Consider the following 21,181-nt stretch of genomic DNA (forward strand, 5'->3'; position numbering starts at 1 on the left):
CTAGGGGCAATCAAGCAGGCAGTCAGAGCAGTTAGGGAATAATCAGGCAGGCAGGCAGGTGAGCAGTTAGAAGCCAACAGTCCCAGATTGCTAGAGGTATGTCCAACTACCGGTTTCCATCGGGCCTAAACCAGCAGTCAGACATCCCCCAAGGGGTCCCCGATTGGAGAGGGTGCAGGCTGGGCTGAGGGAAACCGCCCCCCCCCCCGCACAAATTTCATGCACTGGGCCACTAGTAGAGTTACAACTTTATAGAGTTACCATCAAACTATCGTGTTTTGAAATTTGGTTAAGTTATATTGAGGTTTATGTTTAAAAATAAGCATGAAAACAGCCAAGAAAAATAACTGAAAAAGAATAATGAGATATATTTTCCCTAGAATTGTGAAACTAGCTTCTAATATGAAGCTAGACACTAATAATTAAATTAGTATAGTACCAATCCAAGAATGGATTCATGTATAAATACTAGAGGCCCAATGCACTAGAGGCTGCCAGCACTGGCTTCCCTCTGGCACCCAGGACCTGGGCTGCTTCACTCTGGTCCCAGCTTCACATTCGGTCTGATTAGCATATTACCCTTTTACTATTATAGATGGAACAGAATAGTCGGAAACAGGCCTTATATAAATGAAAGATGTAAATTATTCTGGAATTTGGAGGGATTTAAAAAAATTAGATTCTTGCCAATGCAAATTTGGACACATTCAAATTTTTCTTAAATCAAACTTGTATAAACAATGTTCTGTTTCTATATTGTCTCTGAATTAACAGGAGACAAATATATTGGAAGAAGTATTTGCAGTAAAAATGACAGTATTATCCCTACTAGCAATGAGAGAGGAACATCATTGACTGGCGGCCTACTGCACGCCCCCTACTAGGGGACCAAGTCCAAAACTTGGGCATATGCCCTGATGGGAAATCAAATCGTGACCTCTTGGTTCCTGGGTCAGTTGATGCTTAACCACTGACCCATATCGACTGGGTAGGAGGTGAATGTTTTTGATGCCTATGATAAATCTTACCAAATTGCTAGTAGGAATAATACTGTCATTTTTACTGCAAATCTTTTCTCTCAATATATTTGTCCCCTGTTAATGCAGAGACAATATAGAACAGGCTGTTTTGATTATAGATTGAAAGACAAAAATCACATGATCATATCAGTGGATGCAGAAAAAGCATTCAACAAAATCCAACACCTATTTTTGATAAAAACTCAGAAAATTTCATATATGGCAAACCTACAGCCTACTTAATGGGCAAAAATTAAAACCATTTCCTCTAGGAACAGGAACAGGACAGGGATGTCTGCTTTCACCATACTTATTCAGCATAGTACTGAAAGTCCTAACCATAGCAATCAGACAAGAAGAAAGCATAAAAGGCATCCAAATTGGAAAGGAGGAAGTGAAACTCATTATTTACAGGTGACATGACATGATATTGTACATAGAAAATCCTAAAGCTCAACTGGCATGGCTCAGTGATTGCGGCGTGTTGACCTATGAACCAGAAGGTCACTATTCAATTCCCCATCAGGGCACATGCGCAGGTTGTGGGCTCAATCCCCAATAGGGGTGTGCAGGAGGCAGCCAGTCAATGATTCTCTGTCATCATTGATGTTTCTATCTCTCCCTCTCCCCTCCTCTCTGAAATCAATAAGAATATATTTTTAAAAAGAAAATCCTAAAGATCACCAAAAATCTAGATTTAATAAATGAATTTAGCAATGTAGCAGGATACAAAACCAACACCCAGAAATCGATGGTATTTTTATGCACCAATAATGAATTCTCAGAAAGAGAAACTAAACAATCCCATTTACCAATAATTAAGATACTTAAGAATAAACTTAACTAAGGAGGTAAAAGACTTGTACTCAGGAAACTACAGGACTTTGAAAAAAGAGATAGAGGAAAACATAAACAAGTATAAGAATATACCGTGTTCATGGATTGGTAGAGTCAACATCATCAAAATGTCCATACTACCAAAAGCAATCTATAAATTCAATGCAATTCCTATTGAAATACCAATGGCATATTTCACAGATCTAGAACAAATACTCCAAAAATTTATGTGGAACCTGCCGAGACCGGTTTTGCTCAGTGGATAGAGCATCGGCCTGCGGACTGAAGGGGCCCAGGTTTGATTCTGGTCAAGAGCACATGCCTGGGTTGCGGAAATGTGTTGCAGGCTTGATCCCTAGCAGGGGGTGTGCCGGAGGTAGCCAATAAATGATTCTCTCTCATCATTGATATTTCTAGCTCCCTCTCCCTCTAAAAAAAAATGAAACTAGATCAATAAAATATATTTTAAAAAAGAATAAACTCAAATTGGATAAAAGACTTAAATGTAAGTCTAGAAACCATAAAATTCCTAGAAGAAAACTTAGCAAAATCTTAGACATCTCTTGTCGCAATATGTTCACGGATACATCTCCTAGGGCAAAGGAAACTAAGGAGAAAATAAATGTGACTACATCAAAATAAAAAGCTTCTGCACAGCAAAAAGAAACCCCAACAATTGTAATACTTGAAGCAATAAAACAAAATTTAAAAAAAAAAAAGAAACCAACAAAATGAAAAGGAAGCCCACTATATGGGAGAACATATTTGGCAATAATACATCAGATAAAGAGTTAATATCCAAAATATATAAGGAACGCATACAACTTAACAAAAAGAAGACAAACAGTCCAATTAAAAAGTGGGCAAAGGACCAAAATAGATACTTCTCCATAAGTAGACTTACATATGGCCAAGAGACATAATGAAAAAAAAATTCTCAAAGTCACTGGTCATCAGAGAGATGCAAATTAAAACAACAATGAGGTATCACCTAACACCTGTCAGAATGGCTACCATCAACAAATGACAAGTGCTGGTGAGGATGTGGAGAAAAAATAACCCTAGTACACTGCTGGTGGGACTGTAGACTGGTGCAGCCATTATGGAAAACAGTGGAGTTTCCTCAAAAAATTAAATATGGAACTGCCATTTGATCCAGTGATCCCACTTCTAAAAATATGTCCTAAGAGACTCAAAACCAATCAGAAATAATCTATGCCCCCCTATGTTCATAGCAGCACAATTTACAGTAGCTAAGATCTGGAAACAGCCCAAGTGTCCATCAATAGGCGAGTGAATAAAAAAGTAGTGGTACATTTACACAATGCAGCAGTAAAACAGAAGGAGCTCTTACCCTCTGAGATAGCATGGAGGGACCTGGAGAGTATTCTGCTAAGCAAAATAAGCCAGTCAGAAAGACAAGTATCCCATGATCTCACTCATGTGAAATCTAATGACTAAGTAAACTGATGATCAAATAGATCCAGAGACATAAAAGCATGGAACAGATTGTAAAATCTCAGAGGGAAGGTAGGGGTGGGTGGATGGGTGGGAAGAAATCAACCAAAGAACTTGTATCCATATATGCATAATCCATGGACACAGACAATAGGGTTGTGAAGGCTGGGGGTGGGGGATGGAGGTGGGCTAAAAGAGGTCAATGGGGAGGGAGGAGTGCATATGTAATACTTTCAACAATAAAGGTTTTTTTTAAAATATATTTTTATTGGTTTCAGACAGGAAAGGAGAGGGATAGAGAGAAACATCAATTATGAGAGGATCGTTGATCGGCTGCCTCCTGCACACCTCCCACTGGGGATCGAGCCTGCAACCCAGGCATGGGCCTTGACCGGGAATCAAACTATGACCTGGTTCAAGGGTCTATGCTCAACCACTGAGCCTCGCCGTCCAGGCAACAATAAAGATTTATTTTAAAATTAAGTATAGAGATAAAACATTGAAAAGGCAAAAAAGCCTACTGATAAAATTAAAAGGCAGATAGAAAACTGGGAGAATATAACTAGTTTGTTTATTTATTTGAGAGAGACACAGCGATTGGCTGCCTCCTCCCTACCCACTACTGGGGATGAAGCCTGCAACCCGGGATCCAACCGGCAACCTCTGACCTCTCTGTGCACAGGACAGTGTTCAACCAAGCCACAGGGGCCACCAGATCATTATAACATTTTTGACCAAGGGTAACATTCTTATTAAAGAGCCCTTACAAACGAAGAGCAATATCAACACCTTGTAGAATGCAGGCTAAAGGACATGAACTGGTAGTTCACATAAGAATAAATCTAAAGCTAATGAGCCTATGGAAATACTCTTTTGAGTTAATAATTCTACATCTAGATGTTTGTCCTTAAAAGTAAACAAGTGCACACCCAGCTGGTGTGGCTCAGTGGTTGAGCTTCCACCTATGAACCAGGGGATCATGATTCAATTTCCGGTCAGAACACATGCCCAGGTTGCGGACTCAATCGCCAGTGGGGGCATGCCAGAGGCAGCTTATCAATGATTCTCATCAGTGATGCTTCTGTCTCTCCCTCTCCCTTCCTCTCTGAAATCAATAAAATTATTTTTTTTTAAAGTGAACAAGTGCATAAATATGTAAGAGCAAGATTATTGCTCATTGAGGCATAGTTATAATAGCAAAAATTTTGAAAAATACTTCAGTGGGTTAAATTTTAACAATATGGATGTCATAAAGCCATTAAACTTTTAATTTATTGTCACAGGAAGATTTTTTTACCATATATTTCTTAGTAAAAGTAATAAGTTATTAAGCAGTGTGATTTAGACAAGAAATCAATAAGGCAATATAAATACACCAGGATATTAGCAGTACATTACCTTGGGGTTGTAATTTTAAGTTGTGTTTAAATATGAGGATGTTTGTTTATATAATCCTGAGAAGTAGTTGAGTAAAGGTAAAAAAAAAAAAAAGATGGATAGATTTTACCACATAAAATTTGAAAGCTGTGTATGACAAGAGAAATATAGAACTGGAAAAACTTTTCATAAATATAGTGCTATTAATAGAAAAAATGCAATTGGCCACTAGCTTATAAACTTCATAAAAGCAGACATCAGATCTGTTTTGTTGACTGTGACATAATAATAAGTACTCAGGGAATATTAGTATATTTTAAATGAATGACCTGTAAGTTGATTTGGGGGATGGGTTCATCTGTACTTTCCAGCTTTTCTGCAATGAACTTTGTCACTTATATAATTAGTTGTTACAATGTTGTAACTAGCTATTTAACAGTCTTTTAAAGATTGACTGTTTAAGACTTTTGAAATATAGAAAAGGTATTCTAAATATAAGCCACGAGCCCTGACCCGTTTGGCTCAGTGGATAGAGCGTCGGCCTGTGGACCAAAGGGTCCCATGATCGATTCCGGTCAAGGGTATGTACCTTGGTTGCGGGCACATCCCCAGTAGGGGGTGTGCAGGAGGCAGCTCATCGATGTTTCTAACTCTCTATCCCTCTCCCTTCCTCTCTGTAAAAAATCAATAAAATATTTTTTTTTTTAAAAAGATAAATGTAAGCCACGAAACACATTTGTTTTTGTATACCTAGGCACTTTTCAAAAGGAGAAATAAGAAAGAATACTTAGTATCTGGAACAAAAGGAAAATACAAATATACTTCCAATATAGGAAAATAAATTCTCAGATATCAAAAAGGAAAATATATATCTCAAGTATTCTTTGCACTTAATCTTCCACTGTATTTAAAATCTTCTCAAGCTCAGTGACTCAAAACTCTTTTGGTTAACTCTTCCATTAATTCAAATAGTTTCCCAGTTCTAATCATATCCTAACCATTACTACCGGAATAATATTCATGTTGCATAACTCTGATCATGACCTACTGTCCCAAAGCCTTTCCTTGATGGCCTGGGATAAATGTTACTCCATTCACCAAGCCTTGGGGATATAATTTAATCTAGTGATTAATGTAAATGGGAACCAGATTACCTTGTCTTTATCTCTCTATACATCAAATTCGTCTTTAAACTGGGGATGATAATAGAGGTGCTGAATTTATAGAGTTGTTCAAATGAAATCTGATTAATTCACATAAGCACATAGTATAGTGTCTGGTATATAATAAGCACTTAAAAGTATAATTATTTTTTACTAACAGCAGTATGATCACCTCTGTTGAGATTCTTAAACTTATACTAAATATATTTTACATGTTTTCTGTTTATTACAAGTTTGTAAATACCCTTGATTAGATTATATGATGCCCATTTTACACACACACATACAAATAACCTAGTTCAGTGGTTTTCATATAGTAGCTATTAAGTACATAAATATCTTTTAACTATTGTAAATGAATAAAAGTAAATTTTTCCTCAGAGAAAGCGAGATAGTTTCTTTGGTCTGAGTAGTCATTAAAAAATATATACAATACTAACTTCCTTTTTAAGTGGACCTAAAAAGTATAGAAAGTATAATATTCTAATGAGAAAAAGTTCTAGCCTAGTTCTTTTAAGTGGTTGGGAGTTTTCATAGAAGTCGTTTCAAAAATTAGTGCTTACATATGGAATAGGTAATCATGTGTACCTCTTTCCTACTAAGGCAGAATGTCATCGAAAGCTGCTGAAAAATGGCCAAAAAAATGTTTAGGAGAAGAGAAAAGAGTTAGCATTCAGGAAGTTTGAGCTGGTGGCATGTTAATTAAGTAGAGGTTGGTTTTTACAAAGTGACACAAATTTGGGTGTTTTGGAAACTCAATGTAAAAATTAATTTATGTTTTCCACTGGAAGAAATTAATTAGCTCCAGGGGTCAGTCAGAAGTGTCAGTTTTATCTGGCAATTCTCTGGGAGATAGTTTCAAAAAAGAGTGGCAATTAAAGAGTTTCTTTGGGCTTTTGATTTGATTGCAGGAGGTAACAATGGGTTGAGGCAAAAGAAAAGTTAAGAGCCATTGTGGGCTAGAAATTAATGGCTTTACTACAGAGCCTCCTTTTGAGCTGTGGTTTCAGCCTCTCATCTGAGCTTTGTATTTCACAGATTTGTTGAGCCCTTTAAAGAAATGGAAGTCTCGCTATCTGATGGAGCAGAATGTCACCAAGTTACTTCGGCCTCTTTCTCCAGTCACACCACCCCCTCCCAATCCAGGCTCAAAGAGCCCCCAGCTGACCACACCTGGCCCATCTCACCCAGAAGAAGAATGTCGAAATGGATACAGCCTCATGTTCTCACCAATCACGTCTCTTACTACTACTAGTCGCTGTAATACTCCTCTGCAGTTTGAGGTGATTTGGGTTTGGTTGTTGGGAGTGCTGAATATGAAGTCATCATTTGCACCTCCTCATGTTAAATACAGTATCATTCCAAATGCTTCTTTACCATGTTCCTTGCCTGTCTCAGCAAGAGAATGGGAAACCTCAGGGTCAGTGTGACCTATTACCTGGTAGCCTCTCATCTTGGCAATCCACATACTTCCCAAAATAGGAATAATTATACCACAGATGACATTCATTTGCCTCTTGCATGCAGTCCATTGGTCTCCCTAACTTTAGGCAGTAAGCATGCTAGACCTCCATCTTTGGCCTTACTCTCTACTTGTTAAACAGGCCTCTAGCTGCCTAGTAATCATTAATGACACAGCCTGAGAGCTCTGATAATAATATTTTTGTCTTTGTTTCTAGGCCTTTAAATTAGTAAAGTGTCTCTTTACCTATTATTTTGTATTCTCATTATGGGCTCAGTAAATAGGGATTGAGAAAGCATATGGTTTATGGCAAATGAGGGTTTTTTCCCTACTCTAGGTTACTTTCCCTTTTTGTTATAATGTGTTAGGAATAAGACAGAAACTAGCAACACGTTTATAAAGACAAATTAATTACATTCACTCTCTGGATTAAGTTAGAAATTTATATCTCAGTTATTTTAAAACGATTCTGAATCACTTTAGTATTCAAGTTTGGGTGACAGCAGATTTACAGAGTAGATTCCAGGTATATAAAAATATACCTCATTTATTGCATGTTGCTTTGATTTATAATTAAACAGACACTATTTTTAAAAAATATCTGGACTTGTAAATGGCTAACTCAGAACGAGGTAGCAGCCTTAAAAACAAGAGGCAGCTATACCTAAGCTAGACTATATTAACTTGACTTTTGGAGCAAGCCTCTTTCTGGCGGGTAAAAAATATTCCTGGTTACATTGGATTTCTAATAATTCCCTGTGGCATTCTTTTTAGCCAGATAGTAAAGCAGCTGATTCAGGCCTTACTAAATTTACCTGGTCTGATTGCAGTTGACTTTTCAGTTAGCAGCTAGAGTTTGATAAATAAAATTTCATGAGAGGACATTCTCCCTGGTGGGCAGCATATTATATTAATAGGGGTTCAGACCTTGTCATTGTAATAATTATAATTAAACATAAAATTAGAAGGTAAGTTGCCTTCCCAAACAGCCAAGTTTAGTACTCAGTGTATTTCCTACCCCTTGTAGTATTTTGGATAATTATGAAACACTATGAAAGTGTAAAGTGTTGCATATATTTTTTTAAATCAAAGATCTTTTTATTGATGCATAGTCTAAGCATAATGTTAGAATATCAGGAATGGGGGAAATGTTATAATGTATTAAATAGTCCATCCCTTCATAAAGTTCAGTGTACGTCTCTACTATTTTATCTCATTATTTAACTGAGAAAATTTAGCCTTTCTGATCAATTAAAAAACAAACTTCACTATCCTGACCATCTTTATCATTCTAATTGCCATACTCTTTCCTATTTTCTAGTATAAGAAGGTGTGGGGAACCTTATTTCCATCCAAGACTGTGACACAGAAATACCTAAAGGTGTCACAAGTAAAAATCAGTTTGGTTGGGGAAAGAATGTTTTTGAAAGGAAAAATAAAAAACATTCCAGGAGAAAAGTGAGAATTTTCTCCAACTCCAAGACAAGGAGTTAAGGAAACATGTAGTAGAAAAGAACAAGATTGTAAGGAGCGGGGAAGCATCAAGAAAAGAGACTAAAAGCAGCACTGAGAAGGCACACTTAATTTGCCCCTCCTTCCCACCAGAATAATCCTTCTCTTTCTGCCTTGTGATCCATACTTCATTATCCATCTCACACTCTCTACCCATCCCACCAAGTAAAATTTCTAGTCAAAAAATATCCTGCTCTGCTGAAGCAGCCTCATTTCCCCTACCCTAGACACAGTTGTCTGTAGTATACAACATTAAGAACCCCTCGCTCCCACCTTACCCCTGGCACCCTGAACTCTTGTCACAACTACCACCATCATCCTTTCTACTTTTTACCATTCAGATCTTCCCATCAGAGTTCACTGCCCAGTTTGTTTGATATGGTAGTGATACCTCAGGTGAAAGCCTTAAGGGTAAACCTGTTTTGGAAGCAGGGACTCTCAGTATACACAACTGCTTTTTTCTCCTCTCTGTTTCTAAAAATACAATGGATTTTAACATCAGAATGTCGGTAGGTGTTGTCAGATCCGATTAGATTATGCCAAGACCATCTAGTCTGTGAGCTACAAAGCCCATCAGTCATATCTTCTATAACTGTCATTTAAGAGGAACAGGCTGTCCCCCTAGCCCTGTCATCTGCTAACATGCTAAGTGGTTTCCCTGGGTAACAGTGGTGGGCCTGAGTCACATAGGAAAATGAGGAAATGTAATGTTCAAGAAGGGGATGCAGGGTGAAAGAAAAAGGTTCCCCTAAGGAGAAATAAGTGGTCAGGTGCCCAATAACAAATACTATAGGTTGCTAAACTCTCATCTAATGTAAAAAGAAATATACAGTTGAACCTTGAACAAGAAAGGGGTTAGAGGCACCGAATCCCTGCACATTCGAAAATTTGCATGTAACTTTTGACTCCCCAAAAACTTAACTACTAATAGCCTACAGTTGACCGGAAGTCTTACTGATAACATAAATAGTCGCTTAATACGTATTTTGTATGTTATATGTATTATATATTATATTCTTACAATAAAATAAGCCAGAGAAAAAAACTTAAGAAAAATCATAAGAAAAAAATACATTTACAGTACTATACATATTTTTTTAATCCATATATAAGTGGACCTGCATAGTTCAAACCAGTGTTGTTCAAGGGTCAACTGTAATAGTGTGAAATTTCACCTCTTCCCTGATATCTGCTTGAGATGTTTACTTATAGCATGAAACATAACCAGTTTATTCTTAAATGCTTTCAAAGGCACCAGGAAGCATTTTAACAAATCATTCTGTTCATTGAGATGAATTCTGCAGTTAAACATTTCCCCTGTGCATTCTTGTCCCTCCCACCCCACCCAAAAAAAAGTTGTGGCTAACTATCTATGCTTGCTTTTACTTTATTTTTTTGTTTTGTTTTGCTTCTTGACTTCAAGTAGATGAATAACAAGATGCTTTTCCCTCCTCTAGAACATATCCTCCCCTGAGAGTTACCCTGCGAATAGGCCCGAGTCCCTGTCACCCGAGGTAGTTATCACACCATCTCAATCACACTTGGAGGCTGATAGTGAGTGTGCATGAGTGTATGGGAAGGGCTGGGGTATCCAAGCAAATGGGGTGATGGGCTGGAGGGTGGCCGATTGGTCACTGTAAGTTGAATGAATCTTCCCATGTATGACTGGTTGTTACTTAGAACTCTCAATGTAGGTGGAGGAAAATAAAGTAGCTATGTGTGTTTGGTGGGGAGGGAGTGGCTAAAGAGTTTAAAAGAAGAATAGTATCTAGAAGTAAAGTTTAAGGAAGGCTGAAAGTATGGTAGGAGCCTTGTTAAAGAAAGTTGGACAATGTGTGTTTGTTAAGTAGGAAAAGTTGGATCAAACGTTGGTATGAGCTATTTTTTGATATTATTTTAGGTTGATAAAGGAGCAGCTTGTTGGGAAAGTTAGGCAGTGATTTATGCCTTGTTCCTGGGTTAATCTGAGAGCTCTGTTTAACTGCAAGTTTTGGGTTTTGGTTGGTAGATTGAGGAACTTCGTTAAAATGGGAGAGGCAAGCCTCTTGGCTTCCTACATTCTTGCAGCTCCTTACTGGGTACACAGGAAACTATGGCAGCCCATGGCTTCTGTGACCCAGGCCTCCATTCTGCAGTGCTTGGAATATGATTGCCATACAAGTGGTATCCCTTAGGACAGTGGTCGGCAAACCGCAGCTCGGCAGCCACATGCAGCGCTCTGGCCCCTTGAGTGTGGCTCTTCCACAAAATACCGGTCAAGGGCATGTGCCTGGGTTGCGGGCACGTCCCCAGTGGGAAATGTGCAGGGGGCAGCTGATCGATGTTTCTAACTCTCTATCCCCTCTTCCTTCCTCTCTGTAAAAAATCAATAAAATATATTAAAAAAAAAAAATTTGGCTCTCAAAAGAAATTTCAATCGTTGTATTGTTGATATTTGGCTCTGTTGACTAATGAGTTTGCTGACCACTGCTTTAGGATATCAATTGAGTGCTTTGCTCAGAAACCCTGTTGCTGTGGAGATTTAAAATTCAGACTTTAGTGGTAGCATTTCTTAACTATTAGAAGATTTGGACAGAGGTAGTAATGATTAATTCCATGAATCCACATACTCTTTTTCCTCTTGAAGAGGAAGTTATAATCTCACGTAACCTTTTAGAAATTAACTGTTAACACACACCCCTCCTTCTAATAAAAAATTAGTATTAAACACAGTGACAGTTGACCAAATTCCGAATCAGTAGGATTTTATAGAGGATTGTGAAACTGAGAGAAGTTGTATTCTAGTGTACTAGAGGTTTTCTGGGTGGTTTTTCTGTCAGGTGCTAAGGGTTCTAAGATAGCATATTTTGGAGGCTGACATGGTATATTATCTGGGTTTCTGGAACCATTCTTTCTAGAGTTAGTTAGTTGACCTAGTGATGGAAAATCTTGGTGTTAGGAGGTAATGATAACCAAATAATAGATGAGGCTTATTTTTGGCACATTTCAGCATTTTAGATATTCTGCAGTGATGGGCATTAGTGGTATTACGGTGTGTTGACATAGAGTAGAGGATAAATAAGAATTGAGTGACCAGAAGGTTTTATGAGGAATGTATCTATTTAATAGTGAAAGTGAGTGAAGAACTGGTTGGTTGATGTCTTTGATGCCATTCTCCTTTACTGAACCAGTACCTTAAATACTTGACTTTCCATCTACTTTCTACTTTCTTTCAACTTTTTTCCTCCTTCCACCTTCCATCAATATTAACTTAGAAACGAATAACACCAGAAGCCAGTTATATAAGCCAGCTGGTCTCATCTCTATAGCATACATGGGGCTCAGGTAAATCCCAAATTAATACTGCCAATCCCTTAATGTAGTGCAAGGTGATTCAGCAAACCTGATGAAAGGCTAAGCAGGCAAAGTAGTCACATTTGGCCAATTACCTAATTCTAATTTTTTCATTATTCTCCTCCAGAAAGATTTGAAAGTAATTTGGGAAAGGTGGGAGTTGTTTAGTGATCTGGCCTGTATACACTATTGCTACATGGGACTCACAGATGTTAATGGCATTCTCTCTTCTGCTCTCATCCCTTTTGTCTCTGCTGTTCATCTGTGCCCCTCTTCCCTCCTTTGTTTTCTGCCCTTTGACTGTTTTCCTTCTCCCCTACTCCATGTCTCCATTGATTTTTATTCTTTCAGCTTTGTCACCGAAAAGACCTGGACTTGACAAAAGTAGGCTACCTTGACTCCAACACTAACAGCTGTGCTGACAGACCGTCCCTCATCAACTCAGCTCATTCTGACCTGGCTCCTCACCCCTCCATTGGGCCCACCTCTGAGACTGGCTTTCCAGGGATGGGGACATCACACTCGTGAGGAACTCGGACCAGGCATTTCGGACAGAGTTTAACTTAATGTATGCCTATTCCCCGTTGAACGCTATGCCTCGAGCAGATGGATTATATCGAGGGTCTCCCCTAGTAGGAGATAGGAAGCCTTTACATTTGGACGGGGGATATTGTTCCCCTGCAGAAGGGTTTCCCAGCAGATATGAACATGGTTTTATGAAAGAAGTCTCTCGTGGATCCATGTCACCTGGTGGTGAAAGGGCTTGTGAAGGAGTCCCATCTGCCCCCCAGAACCCACCACAGAGGAAAAAGGTAAGTTTCACACCATAGAGAGCACTAACAATAGATATTTATGAAGTTACCACTATGTGTTCAGCACTGCTCTCAGTGTGAGGAAAACAAAGATAAGTAAGACACGGTCTCTGCCATGCCCAATAAAGTACAGGCTGTTTTAATACAATTTGATAAATTTTGTAAATAATCAAATTTAAATGCCTATCGTGTATGTGCCATACACATAGTAGGCAGTTCAAAGAATAGAGCAGTGGAAAAGAATATTAGTAATTAGTTGTATTATTTAGCACTTCCCATGTTCTAGTCACTGTTAAGCTTTCTTAAGCACTTAATCCTCAAAATAATCCTGTAAGATAGATAATTTCCCACTTTGCAGATGAGGAAACTAAGGCAAGTTGAGTGACTTGCACATGGTCACACAGCTAGTAAATGGAAGAGCCAGGATACTGCCCAGGTCTGTTTGATTCTCAGTTGCATGCTCTTATTGCCACCATGCTATATTGCCTCCTAGGTTCTGCCCTAATGGGGGCTCATAGCAAGTGATAATTATATTAATAAGTAATTAATTATAATGGTGATGAATGCTTCAAAATAGTTGTTCAGTGGTGAACACATCTTAACAGGGGAACCTGGCTAGTCAGATCTGTGGAGGGTGCTTTAAGAACAAGCCAGAAGCTCTTGGCCAATTTGAAGGCTGGTGGAGTGAGAGATAACAGGTCACTGATTTAGTTGATCTTAGACAATAAGTAGGAATCAATCATCCAACAAATGAGGGTGAGAATGTAACAAAAGAGGGAGCAGAACAATTAATTATGTGACAAGTAATTATGGATGGAGTGTGATTGTAAACAGTTGAGTGTTGCCATGGTGTCAGAAAAGGGTGGGCAGAGTAAGGAGGAAAATCAAGAGAGATGGGCAGCCCTAACCGGTTTGGCTCAGTGGATAGAGCGTTGGCCTACCAACTCAAGGATCCCAGGTTCGATTCCAGTCAAGAGCATGTACCTTGGTTGCAGGCACATACCCAGTAGGGAATGTGCAGGAGGCAGCTGATCGATGTCTCTCTCGTCGATGTTTCTAACTTTCTATCCCTCTCCCTTCCTCTCTGTAAGAAATCAATAAAATATATTTTTAAGAAAAGAGAGAGAGAGAGATGGACAGAGCCAGGCTATAAAGCAGTGTTGGCGAACCTATGACACGCGTGTCAGAGGTGACACGCGAACTCATTTTTTTGGTTGATTTTTCTTTGTTAAATGGCATTTAAATATGTAAAATAAATATCAAAAATATAAGTCTTTGTTTTACTATGGCTGCAAATATCAAAAAATTTCTATATGTGACACAGCACCAGAGTTAAGTTAGGGTTTTTCAAAATGCTGACACGCCGAGCTCAAAAGGTTTGCCATCACTGCTATAGAGAGTTGTCTAATGGTTTGGGACTTGACTTTTAAGCAATGCCTGTTCTAAAAATTACAAAGCCAAAAGTCTGCTTTTTATATCAGTGATTTTTCAACTAAGGACATTTGGATATGCATGGGAGTATTTGGGGGTTGGCACAGCAACTTTTATTTATTGGGAAGGGCTAGAGAAGCTAGATGCTCTGTGTGTGTGACAGTCTCACATAATTGCAAAATATCTTTCGTACTATTGGTAAAATGTAGCTTAGTGGCTTTTTACATTTACATTAAAATAAAATACATTACCAAAAATTATTAACTCCTTTCCAAGATTGTGTATGAAAAATGCATATGTAAAATTTATCTTAGTTTGAGTTTTGTTATATTTTACATTTGGACAAAAAATGAGAACCCTAAGAAGATAGAAGGAGAAAACACTGGCAGATAATTTGGAATAAAACAGCAATGGATTTTGAAGACTGTTGCATGAACAGCATTGTCTATCAGGAACAAAAATGGAAATAGACTTTGGATTTCTGGTTTCATTATGTGCAAAAGTGATTGAAATCATGATTTATTTCAGAATTATTGCTGAGCACCTGCTATTGGCCAAGTTCTATGCTGGATGTTAAAGATTAAAAAAAACAAATATCCCTAACCAGTTTGGCTGAGTGGATAGAGCATCGGTCTCCGGACTCAAGGGTCCCGGGTTCGATTCTGGTCAAGGGCATGTACCTTGGTTGCGGGCACATCCCCAGTGGGGAGTGTGCAGGAGGCAGCTGATTGATGTTTCTCTCTCATCGATGTTTCTAACTCTTTATCCCTCTCCCTTCCTCTCTTTAAAAAAATCAATAAAATATATTTTAGAAAAAAAACTTAGAAAACAAATAAACTTGGTCTTTGCCCTGGTAGACCATACAGTTTAGTGGGGAAACAAGCAACACATTCTAACAGACTACCAGCAGTGTAAGCACAATGCACTGTAGCAGCACAGAGAAGGTATGCCAGGCGGGGCAAGGAGCGGATTGTGTTGTGGTGGTCGGAAAGAATGAGGCAGATGAGCGATGAGATGGGGAGAAATTTCCAAGTCTGTATAGGTTTAATAGAGCTGACTTGCTACTATAAGAAGTGAAATCATTTTTTTTCTCCTTTTATACTAATTTCTCTATGTGTATGACAAACATTAATGAATCTCTTAAGTGTATCTTGGAAAATTAAGCACATTTAAGAACCCTGAAGAATAGGGTTTTTCTTTTGTTTGGGGTATATATTTTTTTCTCTTTTTAAAAATATTTTTCTGACATTTTAAAAATTTATTTTTTCATGTATTTTTATTGATTTTACAGAGGAAGAGAGAGAAACATCAATAATGAGAATCATTGATTGGCCGCCTCCTGCACTCCCCACACTGGGGATTGAGCCCCCAACCCAGGCATGTGCCCTGCCCAGGAATCAAACCATGACCTCCTGGTTCATAGGTCAACGCTCAACCACTGAGCCACGCTGGCCAGACTTCTCTCTTTTTTTAAACAGCTATCTCTAAGGATTTCTAAGGCATTAGAAAAAGTTATCAGAATCACCTGGAAGACTTTTTCAAACTACATAAGCTCCCAACTCTCTTCCCTCCCTTTTCTAGGAGCTACTATTGTTGCAGAAAACTATGATAGCACTATAATCTCACAAGTTTTTCTGAAGGCAGAAAAAAATGTTGAGTTCTACTAGTGAATACCAGTCCGCAAAAGTATTATTGCCTGGTATCTTCTCTTCTCATTACCAATATCTGACTGATGTAAATATGTAGCTGTGCTCAGATCTGCATCATACCTGACGAAAGTTGCCAATGTTGGTGCCTGCTTTGTTCGAATGGCTTGCTGATGGTTTATAGGGGTCTATATTTCCCCATTGCTACTGATCCTCTAACAATGTCTAGAGTCCTGTTTGTTATTTCCTTCCTAGGTATCCCTGCTGGAGTACCGCAAACGGAAACAGGAAGCCAAGGAGAATTCTGGTGGGGGCAGTGACTCTGCACAGAGCAAAAGCAAGTCTGCAGGAGCTGGGCAAGGCAGCAGTAACTCACTTTCTGACACTGGTGCCCACGGTGTGCAGGGATCCTCAGCCCGAACCCCATCTTCCCCTCACAAAAAGTTCTCCCCATCTCATTCCTCTCTGTCCCATTTGGAGGCGGTAAGCCCATCTGATTCCAGAGGCACTTCATCTCACTGCAGACCACAAGAGAATATCAGCAGTAGGTGGTAAGTTGATATTTGATGCTTTAATAATTAAATGAATTGTTCCCAGTTTTATCTAAATGTATGGGAACACTTATCTGAGAAAGCAAGACAACAGTGCCCTCTATCCTGTTCAGCTGATTAAATAATATCAGCCAGAACCACCACCACCACCACCACCCCAGTTTTATAAAAGCAAACAATTGCCACCGATCCTGTGGTACACCACTTTGCACTGCATACAGTATAGTATTTGCTGGGCCTAACACTGCCTCTTAAGTTATCTCATTTCATATGAAAGGTAAATGAGGAGTTCAGCTCAGTTTCTCTTTAAATTGACAACAGAAGTCTCAATTCCATACAGCTAGAAGAGAGATAAGACATATTCTGAAAGAACTTGTCTGGCTTAGGGGAGACCACAAATAACTAATACTGATGGCAAGTACTTGAGTATCCCAGATGAGTGAAATAGAGGATGAGGCAGTTCAGTGATCTTGAGCTGAAGAAATGAATTCTGGGCAAGAAGAGTGGGGCTCAAATAAATAATGTTTATTAATCTATGAAACATATTAAATACTACATGTTTATTTAATAAACATGTATTAAATACTACATGTGCCAGGCACATGACTTCACAGGAGAGAAAACTTAGCATTTCAAAATGGGGGTTGAGCACACTCTCCCTGTTGGGAGCATGCCCATGACTTGCCCTTCCCCAAGTTTGTCACCTCTGCCTTTCTCCTAAGCTCCAAGGGCCCTTCTTTTGCCTCTGTAACTTGTGCCCTGAGCCCATTTCCTCTGTGGCTCGCTTAGTACCTCTGTAACTTTCTAAATAAACTTTCTCTTATAATTTGGGGGAGGGGGGTTGGTTAAAAGAAGTAGACATCTTAAATTTACTTTTTCCTTGATTGCTTTTTTTTTAACATCAAGATGGAATGTAATTTTTAAAAAATTCTTTATTGTGCTTTTTCTTTAAAAGTCTTTTTTCTTTTGTGCCTGACATAGTTTGAGGCAGAGAAAACATCTTGTTTTAAATTGGTGAAGAAAATGATGTCTAAGAAGATGTTTTTTAAGTGAATATGTTGTACAACCTTTGTCAGAGATTCAGATGTGCCAGACTCTTGACTCTGAAGTCCTGCGGCATAAACTTGCACCGTTGCCTTCACAGGATGGTTCCCACATCAGTAGAACGACTCCGAGAAGGAGGGAGCATCCCCAAGGTCCTCCGAAGCAGTGTGAGGGTGGCCCAAAAAGGAGAGCCTTCTCCCACATGGGAGAGTAACATCACAGAGAAAGACTCAGGTAAGCCTATGGCTTTGTGCGGCCAACCAGTTGAGGGACGTGTGACCAGGCTCCATACATTTCATAACAAATGCTAGGCTGAGGTGAGTCAGCTTCTTAGGTGGTTGGGCTTCATTTATGCACGGTTCCAGCTTGGTTTACTTCTACTCTTTCGGGCTACAGCATTCTTAAGATCTACCATTGCTTTCTCTCTGTCTGCTTTTTTTTCCCCCAAGGGATACCTTTTGGTAACTCATCTGTCCAAAGGCCTGGAAATCTACCCTGTTGGAGGGAGGATGAAGAGAAAGGAGACAGGAGTCAGATCAGGCATTTAAGACATAGCCCATAATTAACCACTCCGTTTGCCCTTGTCACATGCTGCACTCACCTTATTTGACAGAAAGAGAGCAGCATGGATTAGTGGTGCCATTGGTGATTGCAATAAACAATGGCTATTTCTCACTTTCTAAGAAGCCAAGTTGATTTTGTATTACATTCCAGACCCTGCAGATGGAGAAGGCCCAGAGACACTGAGCTCGGCACTCTCAAAAGGAGCGGCCGTTTACAGCCCTTCCAGATACAGCTACCAGGTGAGGCGAAAAATTGCTCATCTCTGGGCATAGGAATATGTTTTGGATGGCAGTGTTTTGAGATACCATCTTTGTGTATAGTTTCAGCAGCCTTAGAAATAAGCCATCATCTGCTCACCTTCAGGTAATCAAATCATTCCAGAAAAATAAAGTGATCAGAGATAGCCATTTTACTGTCTTTGGTATTCTAAAAAGAACAGTAGTTAAGATGAAGAAAAATTAGGGTGTTTTAAATATTCACAAACCTAAATGGCTTAAATAGGGACTTTTCACCTCTTTATCCTTTTCTTCCCAACTCTTTCTAGCTCCTGCAGTGTGATAGTCCACGGACAGAATCACAAAGCCTACTTCAACAAAGTTCCTCCCCCTTTCGAGGACATCCCACCCAATCTCCAGGATACAGTTATCGAACTACTGCACTGAGACCTGGAAACCCCCCCTCTCACGCTTCTTCAGAATCCTCCCTCTCCTCTACGTCCTATTCCAGCCCCGCCCACCCTGTGTCCACAGACTCATTGGCCTCATTTACGGGGACCCCAGGGTATTACAGCAGCCAGCCACATTCTGGAAACAGCACGGGCAGCAGTCTTCCAAGGAGGAGCTGCCCTTCGAGTGCTGCTAGCCCTACCCCGCAGGGGCCCTCAGACTCACCGACCTCAGACTCGGTTTCCCAGTCCAGCACAGGAACTCTGAGTTCCACCTCCTTTCCTCAGAACTCTAGGTCGTCATTGCCATCAGACTTACGGACTATCAGTCTGCCCAGTGCTGGGCAGTCCACTGCCTACCAGGCCTCCAGGGTATCTGCGGTTTCCAATTCACAGCACTACCCGCACCGTGGGAGTGGGGGTGTGCACCAGTACCGACTCCAGCCATTGCAAGGGTCGGGAGTCAAGACTCAGACAGGACTTTCCTAGGGCTTCTGGATTTGGGCAAACCGAACTGAATGAGCCCATAGCTGCTTCCTTCCAGCTGCCTCTGGAACCTAGGCCAAGCAGATTGCTAGGGAAGGGGGTACAAGGTGCCAGAGGATTGGGTCTGGTCGACAAGAAACAAGACTTGTGGTCACAACAGGCTCAGGCCTTGGAGAAAGATGTAAATCTTGTCTGAAGCAGAGACTATAAAGAAGTTTCTCCCTGCTGTTAAGGGTACATTGTTGACAAGCAAATGGTGTTTCGGTTAGTAACGGTTCTAAGTGCAATGAGTTGTGTTGAAGCCTCCGTCTCCCATCCTTGCCTGTAGCCTGTAGTCACTTGTGCAGTGAGGACATCTTTTAAATCCAAAAAAAGTTTTCTTTTCAAAGAAAAAAAATGTGAAAAGAGCCAATCTCCAAACCCCAAGCCATCTAATAGTGTTAGGGTTTTATGCACTTAAAAAAAAGGTAGGTATGTAAATGTTCACCGGAAGACAACCATTCCAAAAGCAGATATCCAGCCAAGATGTGTCCACCAAGTATGTTCCTACCTTTGTCTTTAAATCACCAAGAAATAGGCAGGGATAGTGAAGCTTGGAATGTGCTCTAAGGGATGCCTGGCCCTCTGAAGAAAAGCTTGTGGTCAATTCTTGATTATTCAGGAGCAGATTAACCTAGTAGATTGTCTGATCCCCCAGCTGTTAACATCCCACTCCCCTTCCCCAAGCTATTTCACAGCTCAGTAACCCATGAAGTAATAGGTAAAGGAAAGAGGAATGATAAGTGAGGTGGGCCAATTGCTACTTATTAGCTATTGGCAATAAATTTACTTAGGAAGGATCCCAGGTGGTTTGGGAATTCTTTGAATTTTATTTTTTCTACTCCCAATTAATCAGGAGTTGACGATCCCATGAGTAGGACCGCCTCCGTGATTGGGGAGCATGCACTCGTGACTGCAGGGTAAGAGTGGAAAGATGTGTCGAGTGGTGCCGACAGGACTGTGATTGTGTGTGGGCATGTTCCACATTTCTTTGGGGGATGCTTATTTGAGAGTGGCCTGGGTGAGACAGTTAGAAAGCCACCCACGCACCTAACACTGTTCTGGATGAGAGACAAGAGCAGACTGGCTTCTCCCCATCAGTGCATTGTGCCTGCTGTACACCCCTGGAGGAGCCCTGGAGCCAGCCCAGGTGGGGTACACAATCTTTTTAAATTCCATACGGTTGCCAGCTTATTTCTTTCACTTGTTTACTGTAATATCCGGCGTGTTTTTATTTATCTAATTTTGTATTCAGTTATAACCATGGTAGGGGTAGCAGATCTATGACAGGTGTAATCCCTGGTGCTGCAGTGGACCTTACTTCTTTTCTTTTGGACAAGATAATACTGTGAGTCTCCCTCCTCCTTTCCCTCCAGTTTGTTTGTTGTTTTTTTTGTTGTTTGCCCAGCCTCTTCTGTCCCCTTCCTTCTACCCTTCCTACAACTATCATATGCACAGTCTTCTCTCTTTGTGTGTGACTGTTACAAAATTTCATTTTTTCACAATTGAAATCAGGTGTTTGCTCAAATGAGGGGAGATTTTTCTTTTTAATGCTGACAACTCAGCAGAATACTTTTCTTTTTATTGTTTCCCCCACACACCCATCAGTCTGGGAGAGCCTTGGGAGTGGAAATCATGTGGCCTGGGATGCTGGTTTCTTTGTATATTATATAAAACGTATGTAAATGTCTCTCCATTTGGGCTGGGGTTTGCATTCTCTCCTTGGCTGTTAACCAAGGGGAGAGGCCAGCAGGCAGGCAGCCCTCACCCTGCCTGGCACGTG

The 21,181-nt window shown here is 39.9% G+C and overlaps 1 protein-coding gene across 1 annotated transcript in view; it reads left to right on the top strand.

Annotated features, from left to right (window-relative positions):
* Positions 1–19,933, top strand: part of SETD5 (SET domain containing 5) — an 82,831-nt gene extending 62,898 nt beyond the window's left edge. The window contains 7 exon segments of the mRNA XM_015560352.1: positions 6,893–7,137; positions 12,513–12,663; positions 12,666–12,973; positions 16,306–16,601; positions 17,746–17,879; positions 18,360–18,448; positions 18,754–19,933. Coding sequence (XP_015415838.1) covers positions 6,893–7,137; positions 12,513–12,663; positions 12,666–12,973; positions 16,306–16,601; positions 17,746–17,879; positions 18,360–18,448; positions 18,754–19,362 — 1,832 coding nt within the window. The 3' untranslated portion in view covers positions 19,363–19,933.
* Positions 19,934–21,181: the final 1,248 nt, after the last annotated feature.

Source organism: Myotis davidii, unplaced genomic scaffold, assembly GCF_000327345.1.
Source record: "Myotis davidii unplaced genomic scaffold, ASM32734v1 scaffold73, whole genome shotgun sequence".
NCBI classification, from domain to species: Eukaryota; Metazoa; Chordata; class Mammalia; order Chiroptera; family Vespertilionidae; genus Myotis; species Myotis davidii.